Raw genomic sequence first — 19225 nt, 5'->3', positions numbered from 1 at the left:
GAGGAGGGGGAAGGAATTCCAGTGGGAGTTTCAGGCTCTGCTTGAAATCTCCTCTCTTCCAATTAGACACTGTCTGAAATAATCTAGGTAAACTTGCTGAGCCATATTGTGGGATGTAAGAGGCTTGATGCTTGTGGATGGGATCTAGAGATTTCAAACAGCTGGTCACTCCTGCAGGGGCTAGAAAGGGGGCTCGGCTCCGCTCTGAGCTGCTCTATCAAAGGCACAGTGAAAATGCTGCATGTCCTTGAGATGCAAGGTGGGGATGTTGGGCCCTTTTGCTCTTCTGTCAGTATTGTCATGGCACCTCTCAGTATTTGAATGTTGAGTGGTGATGGTGTTAGTTCCTGGGATAGTGAAGCATCTGGCAGTTTTGCGGTTCCCTTTTTGGTGGGAGCAAGACGCGGGTACTCTACTGCCTATGCAGCAGGATGGCAGATGGATGGGACTCCAGCAGTGTATGTTAGTTAGTATGTGGTGGTCTTGTGTGTATGCCTCTTTCCTTAGGGTTAGCACCATGTTGTTGCCTTGTAAAACAACACTCTCCTATTCAGGCTGAGGTTTTTCCTGCTGCTCTGTGGGAGATGAAAGAAATCCTGATAACAGGTGCCTCGGAGGCACAAAACAGACTTGTTGTGCAGGGTGTTCTGCTACCACGTGTCATATTTATTGGCAGCCAAGTCAAAGTTAGAGGCAATCAGCAATCCTTCATATGGGGAAAGTTGTGTCACCGGGGATCCCAAGGCCCGGAGACATAAGGATCTCTGCTGTGATCTCCTAATGAGCCTAACTTGTCTGTACAAGGACAGTGCTGTCCCATTGCATCAGTGGCTTCTGCTAACTCAGGGAGTGTCTAAGAGCTGTGGGGATGAGTCTTATGGGAAGAGAGGGCTGTGAAATGAGTGGCCTATAGTGTTAACTGGGCCAGTGATTTTATGCCAGGACTCTGTGTATTGTGATGGGTCAGTAGTTTTATCATAGAACAATAGAACTGGAAGGGACCTCGAGAGGTCACTGAGTCCAGTCCCCTGCCCTCACGGCAGGACCAAGAACCATCTAGATTCTAGACTATGCCTGATCTAACACCTTTTTAGATACTTGAAAACTGCTAGTATGAGACCATATGTGTATACGCATGGATATAAGGTGAGTGCAGGGATGTATGAGTTTGTGTGTACATGCACCTGGGGACGGGGCAAAAGGTATATGCTGGAAATGGGGTGGCAATGTACCTGTGCGTTTGTGCACCCATGGGCTTGTGGACCCACAGTAGATGGATAGGTAATTATTACTTCCATTTTAGAGATTGAGGGATGGATGTCAGTGGTTTACCAGGATATAACCTGGATGCGAGAGACAGCTATGCCACAAGCCTGTTAAGAAATTGCTGCCTCTGATTGGAGCAGCATTTGAGGGATGGGCAGAAACTCCGTAGCATGCATTGATGTCCTACACCCACCTTATGCCAGAATGGCATGCTGGAGCAACATCCTCATAGCCTCTCTGGGCTTCTTGAGTTGCAGCAGCAGCCTGCAAGTTGGGACTGGCTAGTAATGCAGAAGTCATGATGGGAGGTGCCTTTGCATTTCCCGCATAGATGGGTGCCGTGAGCTTTGCTTGGCACAGTCCTTGAAATCCAGCTGGTGACTGAGTAACTCCTGCTGCCTGAACTAGGCAGATGCCGTGTGCAAGTAGCGCCTATCCTGAAGATTTTGTATCATGTCTTGGCCAGTGAGCACTCCCATCGTAAAACTCTCCCTGGAGAACAGCATCAGGGCTTTTTTAAAACCTCAGAGCCTCTCTCTTGGAAAAGTGCCCTCTTTGGTGACTTAGTGACTTACAGCCTCCAGAGATAATCTGTATAGCACATAAAATGGATCCATTTTATTCAGCATTTATCTGGTTGAACTTGTTTTGGGTCTGCTTTTTCTGTGCTCAAACTGTGAGGGTAATGAGAGCCACGGTAGCTGTGCCTGTTGGCTGGCTACCTTGGTGGCACTCAAACTAAATGACTTTCCAAAGTGGGTTCCTTTTTAGGCCTTTCTCCATGAAAAGGGTGTATCCTGTTTTGACCCTAAACTAAAGATGTAAGTCTCATTTTCCCCTTCCTGCCCTTCCCAGTGTAAATTTGGTCTGCTGCAGCTGCTGTAGGTAGCTAAAAACAATCAAAAGGAAGTTTTTCTTCATGCATTGCACAGTCAACCTGTGGAACTCCTTGCCAGAGGAGGTTGTGAAGACCAGGACTTTTAACAGGATTCAAAAAAGAGCCAGATAAATTCATGGAGATTAGGTCCATCAATGGCTGTTATTCAGGATGGGTAGGAATGGTGTCCCTAGCCTCTGTTTGTGTGGAAATGGATGACAGGAGAGGGATCACGTGAGGATTCCCTGTTCTGTTCACTCCCTCTGGGGCACCTGGCATTGGCCACTGTTGGCAGACAAGACACTGGGCTGGATGGACCTTTGGTCTGACCCAGTCTGGCTGTTTTTATGTTCTTATGTAGTAGTTCAGCGTCTTGGCAGGCGGGGGATGATGGGCTGGTGAGACTGGATGTGGAAAGGCGCTGGACCCTGCCCTGTCCTTGTGGAGTAGGCAGGTGCTTGGTATTGTTTGTGGCTTGCCTTGGATGAACACCGTGCTTCCTTCTTGAGGAGCTTGAGACTGGAGTCCCGGTCTCCCAAAATCGCAATTTCCCCTCTAGCGTGAGGGCCTTTGGCGTTCCGGTTCTGAATAGGAGGATTGTGGTTTCTTCTTGGCGGCAGCCCAGTGGGAGGCGTCTAGGCTGCATGTTTAATTCTGTCGTGACGTGGTTGTTGCTTTGCACCTGCCTGCAGATGTGCCGACGAGCCTGCACTTCCAGAGTATGCTGAAATCCCAGTGGCAGAACAAGCCCTATGAGAAAATCAAGCCTCCCAAAAAGCTCTCGCTCAAGCACAGAGCCTCCATGTCTGCCAGCAGCCTGTCTGACCCTGCTCGCAGAGACCGCCACAAGCTGGTCAACTCCTTCTTCACTGCAGCCAGTAAGTGTCCCTTTTCTCCTCAGACACACACAAAGAGTTTGCCTGTAAACTCCGACTAACCCTGCTGATGCCCTAAGGAGGGCGGTGAAGAAAAGTACCCATTGCCCTCCTCAGGGTGAGCTGTAGACCGGGCAGGTGACCATTACATTGCAAGAACGGGGGTGGAGATAAGGTGTGTGCAGGTGGAAATCAAATTTGGGCCTAAAGGGCATAGGGGCTGCTCCCCGCATGATAGAAGACTTCCGGGGCAGTGTTAAAGGAATTTCCTGCGCTACCTGCATCTGCCCTAGTGCCTGGTGGGGCTGGAGCCTCGAGCCATCCTGATCTCTGGGGCTGGCTGTGTCTGCATGCATTTCCTGTGATGAGAGAGGGGGAAGCAGATATTTCATAGCTCCTCCATGTGCTCACCTCGCCAATCCAACCAGCCAAGGCATGCCAGCTAATGGCTGTGTCCAAGGCCAGCAGAGCGCCAGAGTGCTCGCTCATTCTGCCTCTGGCACCTAATACAAACCCATTGCGGGACTGCTCCCCTGAGGGAAGTGACAGTAGGCTCCTGCAGCAGTGAGTTGGGCTTTGCATTTCCCCGGGAGAAGGGGAGTGTGCTGCTGCTTGGAATAAAGGCGCAGTTGACACTGTGCAGCTGTCCCATGTGTATACTATGGGCTTATTCCCCCAGGGTCTGCAAAGATGGAAATGGTAGGAAGTATCTACTTCGTGCACAGTTGTCCTCGACGCAGCTCGCTTTTAAGCTTGCGATGTAGCCTTTTTTGCTAATGTCTTTGTCCTTCTGTAGTGTTAAAGCATCACACGGATGTTGGAGGCCCAAGCTACCTATCGACTGCAGCTTCTATGCCCCATAGCCCCATAGTGCGGCAGCTGTCCACATCGTCTGAAAGTTCTGCTCCTGCCAGCACAAGTTCACAGAGCACCTCTAACATGTCTGTAAGTATCTGGTCAGGGCATGGTCACACACCTGGAGGGGTTTCCGTGCTCCCGTCCTGTGATGGTGATTGCTTGGCGCCCATCAATCCAGGTTTCCCGCTGCTCTCGGTGGAAAGAGCCGTTCGTGTGGTGGATTTACTTGGTGGTTCTGTTCTCAGTGCTGGAGCTGGGAGACAGCCATTGATTGACAGTGTTACTGGCCGCTAGAGTTCTTGCGCAAGATGCCGTGAGTGTAGACATCGCCTTTGTGTCGATGGTTCACCTTTTTAACAGGGACTGGAATAGAGCTTGTTTGATCTAGCTTGTATGTGTGTGCCAGAAGCTTGCCTCTCCAAGGGAGGTGGTATAGGTCCCAAGCAGGACATGGAGAGGTCTCAGATTGAATGGACTGCTTCTAGCACTGCTGGGGCAGAGCTGGTGGCTTTGGGTTTATAATGCAGCCTACTGGCCAGAAGCATTTGAGTGGTCAGAATGTTATAGACACATTGGAGTTGGTTTTACAACTGAGTCGTCATGGCATGTGATTGGATTCCTTGCTCACTTCAGCCATTGCCGTTGTGAGTCTCATCTCGCCAGCAATCAGAGAGAAAATGACAAGCCAAGTTGACCTGTGGCGAGTTGGCCGAGAAGGCAGGCTTTGAGCACTGTTGTGAGGGAGGTGCCTGTCCCCCAGGAAGTGGACAGCGGCCCAGCAATCCCTATATCTCACTGTGATCTAACACATGCCTTTCTCATTGATCGTCACAATGGCATAGTGAGTTGTGATCCCGTTTTACTGCAGCAGGTGTTCTACCGATACATTTCAGGGCAAGGAGTGCGTAGACATTCAAGCAGTCTGTCTGGAGGATTATGGTCAGTTTAGATTCCTGACCTGCCTTTCTCTTTTACACATCATCAAGCCACTACTATCTGCCCTCGGCTTTACCCTAAAGATGTTAAAATGAAGCTAATCGAGTAGCTGATGATATTTCCATCAGCTACTCGATAAGGGGGTGGGGTGCTCGCTATCCCCACTGCGGCTCTGCAGTTCAAATGCAGGAGGAGCCACTACATTTAAACTGCAGAGCTGGAGCGGGGTTAGCTCCCTGGGGCAGCAAGCTAACCCCACTGCAGCTCTGTTTGCCACCTGGCTCTTACTACATTTAACAAAAGGCAGAGGCACAGCGGGTGACTAGGCATGAGTTGGGAATCAACTGATTCCTGGCTCACGCCTGGTCCCCTGCTGCACCTCTGCCACCCGTGCCCCCCTGCAAAGACTTTTAAGCAGGCTCCCCCTTGCTCCAGGTCCTGCTCCCCACCCCCCTTGCTGCCTCTGATAGAGGCAGCAAGGGGGGAAGCAACTAGTTGAGTATTGACTACCTGATAAGCCTAGGCTTACTGGGTAGTCAACTACTTGACTTGTTGCTTACATCCCTAATTTCCCCCTGCCATCTCTGCCTGTTGGGATAAAAGCCACGGGCAAAAAAACCTTCTATGCCTCCAGTGGTGATTTAGCCAGGAGCTAGAAGCAGAGAGGGCCCGCTATGCTCTGTGATAGGAGTCGGTGAAGGCTGCTTATTTTTCATTGAGTCAGTCTCGAATTCTGGGCTGTGCTGGAGGAATAGGAATGCTGTTTGTGGAGCGGCTTGCTGAAGCTGAACACTCCGAATGCTGGCTATTGTTAGCTGTTGGTCCCTTCTGGAGTTGCAATTAATTCTCTCTTTGTTCCCTGGGACTGAATCATTGGGGAGATGCTACATCACCATGGTGCCACATGATGTCAGTGCTTGAGGAGCCGAATAGGTGTGAATATTTTGGGCATTTTCTTTTAATGTGCCATGAACTAAATTAACAAGGTGTGGGAAGTTTCAGACCAAGCCCATTTAGGTGGCGGTTTCCTCTGATCTTCTCCCAAGACTGCATACAAATAGTCCTTAGACTTGCTAGGAATCTTGTCCTCAAAGGCTGTCAATTTCAGGCATACTATACACTCAGAGCCTGCCTCATAGACTTTAAGGTCAGAAGGGACCGTTATGATCATCTAGTCTGACCCCCTGCACAGTGCAGGCCACAGAATCTCACCCACCCCTCCTAGAATAATCCTCTCACCTATATCTCCGATATTGAAGCCTTCAAATACTTTGAAGACCCCAAGATGCAGAGAATCCTCCAGCTGTGATCTGTACCCCATGCTACAGAGGAAGGCGCAAAACCTCCAGGGCCTCTGCCAATCTACCCTGGAGGAAAATTGCTTCCCGACCCCAAATATGGCGATCCAGCTAAACCCTGAGCATGTGGGCAAGACTCACCAGCCAGACACCCAGAAAGTTCTCTATAGTAACTCCTATCATCCCTGTTGGCTCCCGTGTATTCTGAATGTTTCCATCAAATAGAATTCTCTTCATTTTTGTCTACAAACACCCAGAGTGTAAAACTTCTACTTTTCAGCTTGATATGCTAAAGTTGACAGGAGAGACCGGGAGGAAATGTGACTGTGTAGTCAGGTAACCTAAATTTGCATATTTTCTCTGATTGGTCAACATTGCTTCACACCTCAATACTGATCTATGAGGAGGTGAACAATAGAAACCACTGGATGTTTGTCACATGACTGGTTTTAGCAAATCGTTGGACAGAATTTTTTCTTGAAGGTAGCACTACTGTTGAGCTGCTTGACACGATTCTAGGAGGCTCAGTAATCTGCTTGTGCTTCTGCAGCACATTTCATCTAAGCACCTCAAAGCATATTATCCAGCTTTTATTGGTTTGTTGTACTGCGGATGCAGTGTAATTACAGTTGCCTGCATGCCTTAAGTTTTCAGAGTAAAAGCCACATGCCCCATGTAGCGGGGAATGGAGGAGACGGATAAAAGGGTAAATGGCGCATCCCCTTGGTAAAGGTGATATGAAGATGGGTTGAGCTGTTTGAGAATCACATTTTACTGGTTTGTGAAAGACCTGGTCAGTGGTTTAGCAAGTGTTACTAGTGTCCTGAATGTTTGGATAGATTTTTCAAAGGCACAAGGGGCCTTACGGACCGATCTGTCAGTTGGAATTAGGCACCTGCTTGTGCCTTAGTCTTCTCCTCTTCTAAAACCCGAATACAGGTTTAAATAGCAATATAATTTCTTGAACTACATGTTGAAAAGTGTAATAAAGAGAAGATTGTCATTCAAACATTTATTTTGTAAAAAGAGTAACCTCCCCCACCCCCCTTCAAAATGCACGAACTCACTGATGAATGGAATTCTCTCTCTAAGGAAGGTGGAATTTTAAAGGAACAAAACCGGATAGGAGCGCGGGTCTTCCCTTTTAGAATTTCCATTCTGGCTCCTCATGTTAAATGCAGGAGGGTTGCCTGTCTTAATATTAATAAAAAAAGAACCTGTTGGTGAAAGGTGTTGGATCCACAGCCCTGCGGAGTGAAGCGCTCTTTATTTGTAGGGCAGTCCCCCTGCTAACTACTCTCCTCCCTGCTGGGGGAGAGGACACGAAGAGCAGATGAATATCTGCATTGTACAAGAGTTGCCATGTTTTAGCCCTTGCTGGGCTACTTCTCGACACACTTTGCAGAAGGTCAAATGGGTCAAGGAGGCGCAATTCTCCTCTAATGCCAAAGGCAGCCATTGGTGAGGCACACCAGGGAAGTATCAAAATTTAAACTTTTGCCATGCACGTTGTTCTTGGTCTGTGGAAATTACCTCAGTCTCCACAGCTGTCGCTCTACCACCCCTCACTAGTGCACAGCTCATGTGAGAAACCTTTCAGTGTTCCAGCTGATGGATGCTCATTAGGGAAGCAGTCCTGCCAGCTTGAACCCCGAGTCCCCCCTCACTTGCCTCACCTTTTTTTTGTCTTTGTTTTGCAGCTGCCAAGGAGGAGGAGAGGCGAAAGTTCCTTCGATATTAATAACATTGTCATCCCGATGTCTGTGGCTGCGACAACTCGTGTAGAGAAACTACAGTACAAGGAGATCCTCACACCGAGGTAAGTGCTTCACCTTCCCCCATTTCCCCCATAGAAAGGGTGGGATGGCCGGAATGCAGTAGTCCTGGAACTTGGCCCCTAACTGAGCTCTCTGAATGGCTGCCAGTGCTGTGAGGGAAATTAATTGTCCGCTAGCATGAGTGCTAGAGAGTGACTTTTCTTTGGACAACTTCCATTCTGCCATGTCTTCCACGGCCCATCAGTGGAGAATGGCTTATTAACTGCCAAGGGTTCTATTCCACGGGGATCCTCACTGCCTCAAGATCAGATCCCTTGCCTGGAGGTTAATAGTGTCGTGTGTGTGTGTGTGTATGTGATTTTGAAGATGTGGGTGGTGAGCTACATCTATCCCTAGCATTGCACATAGAGCTAGGAAATAGGTGTGGAGTGATTAGCTTATGAACACAGTGAATGCTGGTCAAAGACAGAGCACACTTTGATTGAATGGCCATACCATTAAACCTAATTGCATCCAGTCTATCTTAGTGTGTATCTTAAAGAAGCTCCCTCAGCACTACAGATAATTAGGTGTCCTCTAACGCAAGGTGTCGTCACACCAGCCCGAAAGCCAGCCATCTTTCAGTTCTTTCTTTAAAATAAGTGTAAAGCAAAAATAAGTCGGCCACGTTAGAGATTGCTTGTTTTGATTTAAAAAACATGCAATCAAATACAGGAATGTTAAGTAACCAAAACCTCAATAATAGAGCGTGTTTCAGGTGGCAACGCAGATGAGTTACTGTGGGGAAACTTCACTTTCCTTTTGTTGATTGTGTATATTAATGAGGTGGTAGCCTTAGTTAATTTCTTTTTTTGACTTTATACTGTTAGCTTTTAAATGGTACAAAATTAGTCTTTGGAGTTCTCACCTGGTCCTGCTGCCATTTGGCTAAATACTGTGTCTGCCCTCAACCGATGCAGTGGGGAAAAAACTTAAATGTGCTTGAAGAGAGTAACAGGCAAAATACTGAAAGAATGCCTGCAAAATTTTGGTGAGACCCTGAAATAATAGACCATGACTTTTTTCTTGTCTCTGTCTCTGCTGTGCCATTTTGATCAGTATTGGATTTTGTAAAATACTATTGTATGGAACGTACAGCCAATGGCAGCACAATTAAACTCTAAAAGTTCTAGGGTAAACCGTTTTTAAACAAGTATTTGTAATGTAAACGGTTCAGCATTGTGCAATAGAGTGTGACCGTGGAAAGGTGACTAGAAACCAAAGTGAAATGAACGATTCACATCACGTGAAGAGCGGAAAGTGAACGAACAGGAAGACCAGTGAGCAGTGAATGAGTTTAGAATGCTTTGTTAGAGCTAGGGGAGAGCATTTGGCTTTGTAAAAACATTGTATCAATGTGTCAAAGGGGGCCTTTTATCTCTTCTCCCCACCCCTCACCTCTTGGTGCTTCAGACCCCTCTCCGTGGGGGGGAGGAGAGGGAGCTCTGGAGACTCTAAACTATGCTTGAACCTCTGTACGCCGGGTGTCCCTGCTTCGAGAGCACCTGTGGTTCGGACCAAGGCAGGGGGAGGAGGAATGGCCCTGGAAGCTTTCCCCTGCCACTTCCACAGCACTGAGGGGCAATGCTTGGGAGTGGAGGGGAGAACAGAGCCATGTGTGCCCTGGGAGCAGGGCGCTAGGTGAGCTCGCCATCCCGCTCATACCCTGCAGCCCCCTTCCCTGGCGCAGCAAATTCTTTCCTGGGTTGCTGGGTTAAAAAGGTTCAAGTGACTGACCTTTCTTCTGCGGCAGGCTCTGCCAGCCACAGCAGAGCCGACCCGCACCTACAGGAGTTGGGCTGGGGAGAGGGAATACCCCAGAGCATTTAGTGGGGAGGTGCAGCAACAGGAGAGCATATCCTGAGAGAAGCATTAGCAGAAGCCTTATTTTATCCCTTCCCTGCCCTGCCTCACCACATCACAAGGAAAGCAGAGTTGGAAATAGTGCCTGGGAGGAGTGAAGGGCGGGGGGGAGGGGGAGATCCTGTCTCCTTCCTTGCATTCACTCCGTGGGTGTATCCTTCTTTGCCTACTGAGCATGTTCAGACACTGGTAGTCACTGGCATGGAATGACGTTTGCTCATAAGGGATCAATGCAGCACTGGAAGTGGGACGTTTCATATGCTTTTGGAATGGTGGAGGGCAGTGAGGAGGTGGAATAAAAGTACAACCTGGAATCTGTTGCGGATAGTAGTCGGTTTTTATCCTGTCTGTAGGCCACCAGTCACCACGGGGAGCAAAACTAACACCTGTACAAGGCGTGTTTACTGCTCCTCTAGTTCATCCATGTGTTACATGCAACTGACCTGGTTTTCAATGATGTCTTGCAGCTGGCGTGAAGTGGATATCAGTGCTCTGAAAGTGAGCCCCGATGAAGACAATGAGGAGGTAATGATGGCTGTTTGACAGCTGTAACTAATCAGGGAGTTTCCTACTCCTCTGGATGGATTTGGTAGTAGCCAATTAACTGCCTTTCTAGTGGGATATGCTGCACAAGAGAGTGTGACATGCCTGGAAAGCAGACACAGGTCAATAAGAATCTTAGAAGAAGGGTGTGGGGCCTCCTTTTTGTTTGTGCACATGGAGAGTGGCATCTTGGTGAGGCACTAGGAGACCAGGAGGAAGTGGTCCCATCTTCCTTGTCAGCAAAAGGTGCAGCTGATATGTAGGTGGGGAAGGAAGGGAATTCTGAGGGTAGAAGCAGCAGCTAGTATATTGTGTGCCATATGAAGGGAGAGTAAAGAGACTGGGACTTCCCATCTTAGAAAAGAGGAGACTAAGGGGGATAGGATAGAGGTCTACAAAATCATGATAGGTGTGGAGAAAGTGAATAAGGAAGAGTTATTTATTTGTTCCCACCTAACATAGGAACTAGGGGATCACCAAATGAAATTAATAGGTAGCAGGTTTAAAACAAAAGGAAGTTTTTCTTCACACAGACAACCTGTGGAACTCCTTGTCAGAGGAGGTTGTGAAGTCCTGGCTTTTAACAGGGTGCAAAAAAAAAAAAAAAAAAAAAAAAAAGAATTCAATAAAGGTTATCTGTGTTAGTCTGTAACTTAAAAAAAAAAAGTAAATGATTGGTCTGGTAGCACCTTAGAGCCTACCAAAAAATGTAGATAGCATCAGAGCTTTTGTGGGCACAACACACTTCTTTAGAAAAGCTTCACCACTTTCATTGGAAGAATTGTACCAATATAAATTAAACCAGTATGAGCCCCTGTGTGGACACTCTCCTAATCTGGAATTCCGTTTAGCTTACGCCCCTTCCTAAAACAAACAGAAAAAGGTTCTCTTAAAGTCCTCCGAGAATGTTGGTTTAAATTCACACCCTGGCTTATGCCAGCATAATTTTGTTGTGTGCGCGCAGCCTGTAGCATAAAAGATCTCTCGCTCCCTTTCCAGATTGAGGACTTGTCTGATTCAGCCTTTGCTGCTCTCCATGCCAAGTGCGAAGAGATGGAGCGGGCAAGGTGGCTCTGGAGTACCAGTCTGCCCCCTCAGCGGCGAGGCAGCAGGTAAGCCTAGAGTATGCTCTGTGCAGCTGGTGCTACTTGGGTGGGAAGACGATCCTGTGCTCCAGCTTCTCTTGTCGTGCAAGCGAAGGGTGTATCTGGGAGCAGAGTGCAGAGGACTGATTGGCAGAGATTCATGTCCTGAAAGCCTGTGGATTCAGAGTAGGGATGGTAAAATGCGTGTAACTAAGAAATCGTGTAAGTGCTGAAAACTTAAGTAGTTGTACGTGGGGCTGCAGCCAGCTCCCTAGGATATGGTGCGAGCGGGAAGCTTTTAAGCTGGTGCCCCTCGCGTACCGGGAACCTGCGTGTAACCATGAACGTCAACTGATGAGCCCAGGGTTAACCGTTTATGTGGTTAAACTTTCACATCCCTAATTCGGAGAATCTTAGATGGTCCTTTGTACAGGAGGGACTGAGAATTGTTGGGTTTGGGGGAAGGAGAGGCCTGGTCAGTGCAACTGGTAAGCTACCATTTGGGGAACATTACTCAGTGTTGTAAGTGAAGTTACGCCTTCAGCAATGGGATGTCCTCCTATAAATTGTGTATCTTCAACTTCCTAAAGGGAGGTTCCAAAGAGGATGGAGAGAGGCTGTTCTCAGTGGTGACGGATGGCAGAATGAGGATCAATGGTCTCAAGTTGCAGTGGGGGAGGTCTAGGTTGGATATTTGGAAAAACTATTTCACTAGGAGGGTGGGGAAGCACTGGGATGGGTTCCCTAGGGAGGTGGTGGAATTTCCATCCTTAGAGGTTTTTAAGTCTCTGTTTGACAAAGCCCTGGCTGGGATGATTGAGTTGGGGTTGGTCCTGCCTTGGGCAGGGGGCTGGACTTGATGACCTTCTGAGGTCTCTTCAGGCCTATGATTCTGTCTGATGCCAGAAATCTGAAGAAATCATGTGGAACTTGTACAGAAACTGTGGCAGTTAAATCCTGTTATGTCATGGTCATCTAGTGAAATGTAACTGTGTTAGTCTGGTGTAGCTGAAACAAAAGACAGGACTATGTAGCACTTAAAAGACTAACAAGATGGTTTATTAGATGATGAGCTTCCTCCGATCAAATAGTGGAAGAAAATAGTCACAACCATATATACCAAAGGATACAATTTTAAAAAAATGAACACATATGAAAAGGACAAATGAAACAGAAGGGGGATGTGGGGGGGAGGGGAGGGGAGGGTAAATGTCTGTAAATATTCCTGCACATCCAGAAATATAATTTATGCTATCATGTGCCGAAAGTGTCCGTCTGCTTTGTACATTGGACAAACGTCTCAGACACTTCTCCAAAGGATCAATGCCCACAAAACAGATATTAGACAGGATCACAAAGAAAAAACAGTTTCTTGCCATTTCAACCAGAAAGGACACTGTCTCAAGGACTTAATTACCTGCATCCTGCTTCAGAAGCCTTTTAAATCTGCACTTGAAAGGGAATCCTCTGAGCTGTCATTCATGCTAAAATTCGACACACTACGCGGGGGGCTCAACAAAGACTCTAGCTATCTCACCCATTACAAAGATAGCTTCCCTAATTATCATCTCTAACTCCCCCCCCCCCCCCCCCCCGCATCCCCCTTCTGTTCTGAAATTTGATTTGTCCTTTTCATATGTGTTGGTTTTTTTTTTAATTGTATCCTTTGGTATATATGGTTGTGACTATTTTCCCACTATTTGATCTGAGGAAGTGGGTCTGGCCCAGGAAAGCTCATCATCTAATAAACCATCTTGTTAGTCGTTAAAGTGCTACATAGTCCTGTATTTTGTTTCATGATCATCTAGATGATTGATAATTTGATTTTTAACTATTTCAGCCTGTTTGCCAGATACGAAAGTAAGGTCTGAAATTCTCCAGATGTAGCCTTTTAAAAAATACTAGATATGACGTTCATTCCCTTGCAGACATTCAGCATGGTAGCTCTTGAGTAACGTCCGAACACTTTAAGGGCACCTGCTGGACTTGATGACTAATTCCTGTCTATCAGTTCGTTCTTGTACCTCTTCTTTTGATACCTCATCTCTAGAAGTAGCCATCTTTACTACCGAAAGTGTGGGGTAGATAATAGCCCACTGTTATCTGTGAAGAGCAATGCAAATATATTTGTAATGTTCTCATTCTCGGTTGTGTAATCAGACCCTCCTTCTGCTGATCTCATGGTCTTCCTGGCTCTGATATAGTTGAAGAATTTCTTGGCTGGTTTTGTGTTAGAATTAAAAAGCAACGTTAGCGCGTCTGTTTTTCTTCCAGCTGTAGCTTATGCTCCTTGTTAGTTTTACTAGGGTTGGATTTCTGTATGTTTAGCTCAGAAGCCCTTTTGAGCCTTGCCGTTTGATTAAACGCTTATTACTTGCCTCCTGTTTCCCTTTTTGTTAGATGTTTGTACGCCTTGAGGAAGGATTTTTAATCCCTCTGTTTTGTCCAAGTCTTTGACTCAGTCTTTGACAAGCTTCCTCATTTTTGTGTTCCCTTTCCCAGTTGAGTATTGGCTCCTGTCCTCCCCAGAGGATTTCGGGTGTAATATAGTCTGGTCACCATTCTTTAGTGGTTCAGCTATTTGAACAAATGTCTTTATTACTTCGTGTCAGGCCCAGTGAATCTAGGGGGTCGGGGCTTCCGGCTGCTGCGCCACTCCACACAGTGCCACTCTGCTCAAGCCTCCTCCCCCACACACCTTGCTTTGGGGCCCACTGTTGCTGTTGGCCTTGCTGCTTAGTGTGTGTTGGGAGAATACTTCGCAAAACTGACCTAAGTGTTGGCGCTCTGGGGTGGCTTATACTGCTCAGGTTGAACGGCTGTTGTCTGGGGCTCTTGTCCAGCAGAGAGTGTCTGGGAGCAGAGCCCGTCTGGTCAGCACCAGCCTGCAGGGCCAGTGACCTGGGGGCATGGACCAGGAGCAGCTGCCACCCTGCGTGCAGGGCCAGGGCCAGCAGAGCCAGGCAGGTGGGCCGGAGAGGATCAGGCCTCCAGGTTCTCCCAGGGCAGCTGCCAGGAGGGGAGCCCCTGGGAGAGCCCAGACGCCTGACCTCCCTATGTCTGGCAAATTCCCTTTTCCAGGACCATTCCGGTCCTGAGAGTGCCGGACCAGGGAGGTTCCACCTGTGTAAGTATACAGCATTCAGATGTGTAGTAGAGACGCCCCTTTGCTTCCCCCCGTCCCTCTTAAAAAGCCCCCTGTCCCAAATTGGTTAGTTTGCATGACACGATGCAGTGAAACAGTGATGGTTGGCTGGAGGGGTCAGACCAGACAGGCTGCAGCGTGAAGTCCAAACAGTGACTCAGTTTTGCCTCGCATATCGTGACCTAGATTGTGTGGTAATGCTCTTCTGGGGGTGGCATGGCTGCGAGCTAGCAACGAGTGAGGTGTTTGCCTGAGGATAGTCAGCAGTGACACGTAAAATGCCAACCTTAAAAATACATTTTTTTTTCCCTTAAATTCCAGGTCTTACAGATCATCAGACGGTCGGACAACCCCTCTGCTGGGGAATCCCTCCACCCCCCAGCCACCATCCCCAGATGTGGGTAACTGCCACTCCCATTCTGACTTCTCCCACGCTCACTCCCCACGCAGCCCCGTCAGCCCGGAGCTGCACTCTGCCCCCCTCACACCTGTTTCCCGAGACTCTGTGCGGCTCTTGTCCAACGAGGACACCCGTTGCTCCACCCCCGAGGCTGGCCTTGACGAACAGGTGAGTGGCTACTTTGACTTTGTCCTCTGTGGCAGGGCCCAGGCGCATCCATGTGACTGAGAAGCTGTTGGTTTTGGAGGCTAAATTGGAAATTCAAACTTCTGGTCTGTGTTTCAAGGTAGAACTTTCTGTGGAATCTGCGGGGGGAGAGGAACTGCCGAAGTGAATGAAAAATCCTTTCTCATTCAGTTCTGGCAGGACAGGCCTCCCCTCTCTGGGCACCTCTAGACTCTATTATCATTTCGAAAGAGGATTTCGAAATTTTGAAAGTAGTCTGGAAATGTTTTTTCTCAAAAAACTGTGTAAACCTCCTTTTTCTTTTTAGGAAGAGCGGTTTTTTCAAAAAAGGGTTTGTTTGGTTTTTTTCTTCGAAAAACCGCATCCAGACTACTTTCACTTTCAAAAGACCAGCTTTCAGAAAAGCAATCGGAAGAAGATTTCGAAATTATAACGTAGTCTAGACATGCCCTCTGGCAGTTTTTCCTTGGGGCACTTACAACGGAGGGCATCAGGTGCTCGCCTCTATGGCACAGAATGAAGCAACATGAAACTACTGGCCGTGAAGTGAGGGGAGGTGTCAGTTGATCGGACTGGCATTTGACGTGTGATTAGTTTTTCTGACACCTCCGTTGTGATACTTCCATTGGTGTCTCAGCTTGCTGGAGAGTTTGAGAGGGGAGGAACTCTTCTTGGTGGGTCTGAGCAGAGACCTTCCTTGGTCCATGTGGCCCTAATGTGTAAAGGGAGGAGGGGCCAACGTCACGGCTTTTCCCTGCACGTGTGGGGAAATACTCGAGTCAGCTCTGGCTGGCTGTAGGTTGCTTGAGGATGCTGGAAGAGCAGGCAGACGGATACGTCATTGGTCACAGGGGGCTCTGACAGCTCTCCTGCAGTCTCTCTCTGTGCCGGGGGCCGAGAGCCGGCTTTGCCCTGGTCCCTTGAGCCCTGCCCAAAGTTAAGGATGAAGGGCACCGGGAAGCTGACTCCAGGGCACAGCCCAGCAGTGCAAGTGGCTACGGTTCCGTACAACGTACCAGGAAAAGGAGCAGCAGAGTTTGGGGGCCACAGCCGTTCCATGCATGATCTGAGCCCTCCGTCTGCACAGCAGCCAACCCGCTGGAGGACTGGTACAGCCGTGCTGGAGAGCTCTGGCGTGGGGTCTTCTCCTTTCCCTGCTACAGTGCCTGGGAGGGCCCTGTGGTTCAGGGCTCTCTTGGCAATCTCAGCAGGCAGGACGTGGCTTCCATTAGCTCCCTGGCCCACCCGTCCTCCAGAGGGGCTGGCTGCTGTTCACATGGAGGGGGCCCTGTACAGAAGGGCTGGAGCAGTAGAGCCATGTGGGAGCAGCTGCTGGGCGGCCCCATGTTCTGCTTCTCACCTCTGCTGTCCTGAAGGTGCAGCAGCAGTGGGAGGGCAGAGGGGATCGGGGAGGGGGTGGGGAGAACGTGGGGGCTAAGGAAGGGGAGTCATGTGGAGAGCTGCGGGAGTAGGTCACATGCCCCCGTGGCGCGCGCACACACCCCTATCGGTAAGAAGGGGATTCTCCCACTGCCCAAGCTACATAGTTTAACTAAGCCGAGCCCCTGAGCATGCATGTCTGCCTGACCGTGACCAGCTGCTTCTCCTCCCCCTGCAGGCTGTGCAGCCCTGGGAGCGACGCAACTTCCCGCTGTCCTACAACCCCAAGACGGAGTGCGAGGACCAATCTGACCCCCAGGACCGGTTGTCGCGCTGCACCCGGCGCACGTCGGGCAGCAAGTCGGCCCGGGAGACAGATGGCGCCCTCCCCCTGCCCGCCCTCCCCAGCCCCAAGAGCCGGACCCCAGCCGTGGCCTCCACAGCAGCCACCGCCACCGCCACCGCCATTCAGCGGCCATCGCACAGATAGACGGATAGGAAGACATGAGTAAAAGCAACATCTAGAACTAACTCTTGGCATTAAAGCTTCCGAAATCTGCGTTTGATATTCAAACATCCTGCCGGGAATTTTCACAGTTTTTAGTGAATTTAAGGAGTTTAGAAACTGTTTTTTGTTTGTATTTTTTTTTTTCCTCTCCATGTTTCCTTGTCACACAGTAAGAGCTCCCCCCCCCCCCCCCCCCTCCCACCCTGCCTCAGCTTCCTCCCAGCAGAGTGAAGTCTCCGGAGGAGAGCAGCCTGCCAGACACCCTTCCGCCCCTCCCCTGTAGGTGTATAATTCTAGAGCACAGAATTTAGCTGACTAGCAGACTTTGGGGATGTGTTGCCAGCGAAAGGGGATTTTTCTCTTACTCTCCGCTGCCTCCTCCCTGAAAAGTTTTAGTGGAGTGAAATTAGTGGTGAAAAGTGATGTCTTTGGAATGCAACCTCCCACACTCGCTGTCTCTCCTCACCTGCAGAGCTGAGAGCTGCAGCCCCTGTACCCCCACCCTCTGTCACTTGGTCCCCTGGGTTGTAGTTCTGGGTATACCTCCATGGCTCCCCCAGGCCGCCTGCTGCATCTCCTTCTTTTCCACTCCTACTTCTAGAGCAGCCGTTCGCTTCATGACGGGCAAGACTTACCGGGCTGGGGAGAGAAAGGCCCCTCTGTAGCTGCTTGGTGCAGAGCTCCACATGAGAAAGCAAGATGTCGGATGCAATCTTGTTCTGTTCACACCTTGTGTTTTTATACTGGGTGGAGGGTAGAGGGAGTCCACCCTGCATGTGCTGGTGCCTCAGCAGGAGCGGAGTTTGTCCAGTGCCCTTAAGGGCGACTTGCTGCTGGCACCAGTGTGAGCTTTGATGCAGAAAGTGCAGTTCTGTTACCAACCCTTTTATTTTGCCTTCATGGTGTTTTTTACCCATCGCACTTAGACAGTTTCAGGCCAGGTTAGCAGCCGGCCATCAGAATGCCACCCATGTTACTGCGATCGCTGCGTAGAAACCTGACGAGTTGCAGATGCCAGGAGTGGGACTCAGCAGTTCACCATACAACGTGTGCAGGCTGCAGAGCTCAGGCTGCTAATTTTTGTCTTGCTTCAATTGGTTTGATCTATTTAAAAAAATAAGTCCTAAGAAAAAGCAAGTGTCGTGTGCTGCTCCATCTACAGCTTAGGAGCCTCACCTTGCCTGCTAGCTTAGGAAGAGCTCGGGACTTGTTTTTCACCACTGCTTAACTCCACTTCCACACCCATTTTGAAAACAAAGGTTTAGTCAGTTTCATTTTTGAGGACTTTCTGGTCTGACAACGATCATAAAGTTTGACAGGTATTTTATTTGGAAACGGCACTGCCGCTGCCCCCTCCTTCCCTAGAACCTCCTGGACCCCGCACACCGTTCCATCTGTAACGTTTTCTGACCCCCCCAACGGTGTGACTACTGGTCCCTCTCCTGTTGTTAGCATTGTGCCTGTCTTATGTATAATCACATCACCAAAAAAGGAAAAAAAATACAAAGGACATAATTTTTTTTTCCATTTTGTAATCGTAAAGAAATAGTAGCTAAACTGCTTAATGGTTGGGGTTTTTTCACAATTTTCAACATTATCTAGTGTTTTTTGGTTCTGTTCTAGTTTAAAGGATTTGTCATCGTTTCTTTAAAAAAAAAAACAATGCTACCATATCCCTTTGCATAAGTGCTTTTCTATTTATAAGGTTGAAAATTCTGAATAACCCTTTTAGCATTATAAAAACAAAAAAAACACCTTGTATTTTGTAAATATTTTCTTTTCCTGCTTTGAGCTGTGTAATGTCCTTGTTCTATAGAAAACGCTTTTCTTCTGAGAAGCTGATCTTTGTTAATGTCCTGATTCTGTTTGCAAAGCACAAATGTGCTTATAAAAAAAAAAGATTAAAAAAAAAATTTAAAATACCTAGTGTGCTCTACGTCAGCCCCTTTTGTGAAATGGGAGGTGGCGTGAGGTCAGCAGCACCTCAGAGAGATGGAACTAGGGTTCCTGACTCCAGGGCCTTTGCTCTAAACTACATGGGCAAGTCCCAACATCTCTCTGCGCTGGAGGATGCACAGGTGACTTCGCTGCATGGTAACCCTGCTGCCGTTTGCTTCTTCGCCCCATAGAACCCCCCCTGCTTTTCTCTCCAATTCTGCAGCAGGCAGGGACATCCCATCTTAGCGGC

The 19225-nt window shown here is 48.6% G+C and overlaps 1 protein-coding gene across 4 annotated transcripts in view; it reads left to right on the top strand.

The window, feature by feature from the left end:
* KANSL1 (KAT8 regulatory NSL complex subunit 1) overlaps window positions 1-18451 on the top strand; it is a 174889-nt gene extending 156438 nt beyond the window's left edge. For all 4 annotated transcript variants that reach the window (XM_075911136.2, XM_075911135.2, XM_075911139.2 and 1 more), the window contains 7 exons: window positions 2836-3021; window positions 3815-3963; window positions 7811-7929; window positions 10258-10315; window positions 11333-11445; window positions 14885-15131; window positions 16768-18451. In XM_075911136.2, coding sequence (XP_075767251.2) covers window positions 2836-3021; window positions 3815-3963; window positions 7811-7929; window positions 10258-10315; window positions 11333-11445; window positions 14885-15131; window positions 16768-17019 — 1124 coding nt within the window. In that variant the 3' untranslated portion in view covers window positions 17020-18451. The remainder of the gene's footprint in view (window positions 1-2835; window positions 3022-3814; window positions 3964-7810; window positions 7930-10257; window positions 10316-11332; window positions 11446-14884; window positions 15132-16767) is intronic.
* Window positions 18452-19225: the final 774 nt, after the last annotated feature.

The sequence above is a fragment of the Pelodiscus sinensis genome, chromosome 29, assembly GCF_052426305.1.
Source record: "Pelodiscus sinensis isolate ZL-2025 chromosome 29, ASM5242630v1, whole genome shotgun sequence".
Lineage (NCBI taxonomy): Eukaryota > Metazoa > Chordata > Testudines > Trionychidae > Pelodiscus > Pelodiscus sinensis.
The sequence above is the reverse complement of the archived record's forward strand: the minus strand, read 5'-3'. Positions and strand labels throughout refer to the sequence as shown.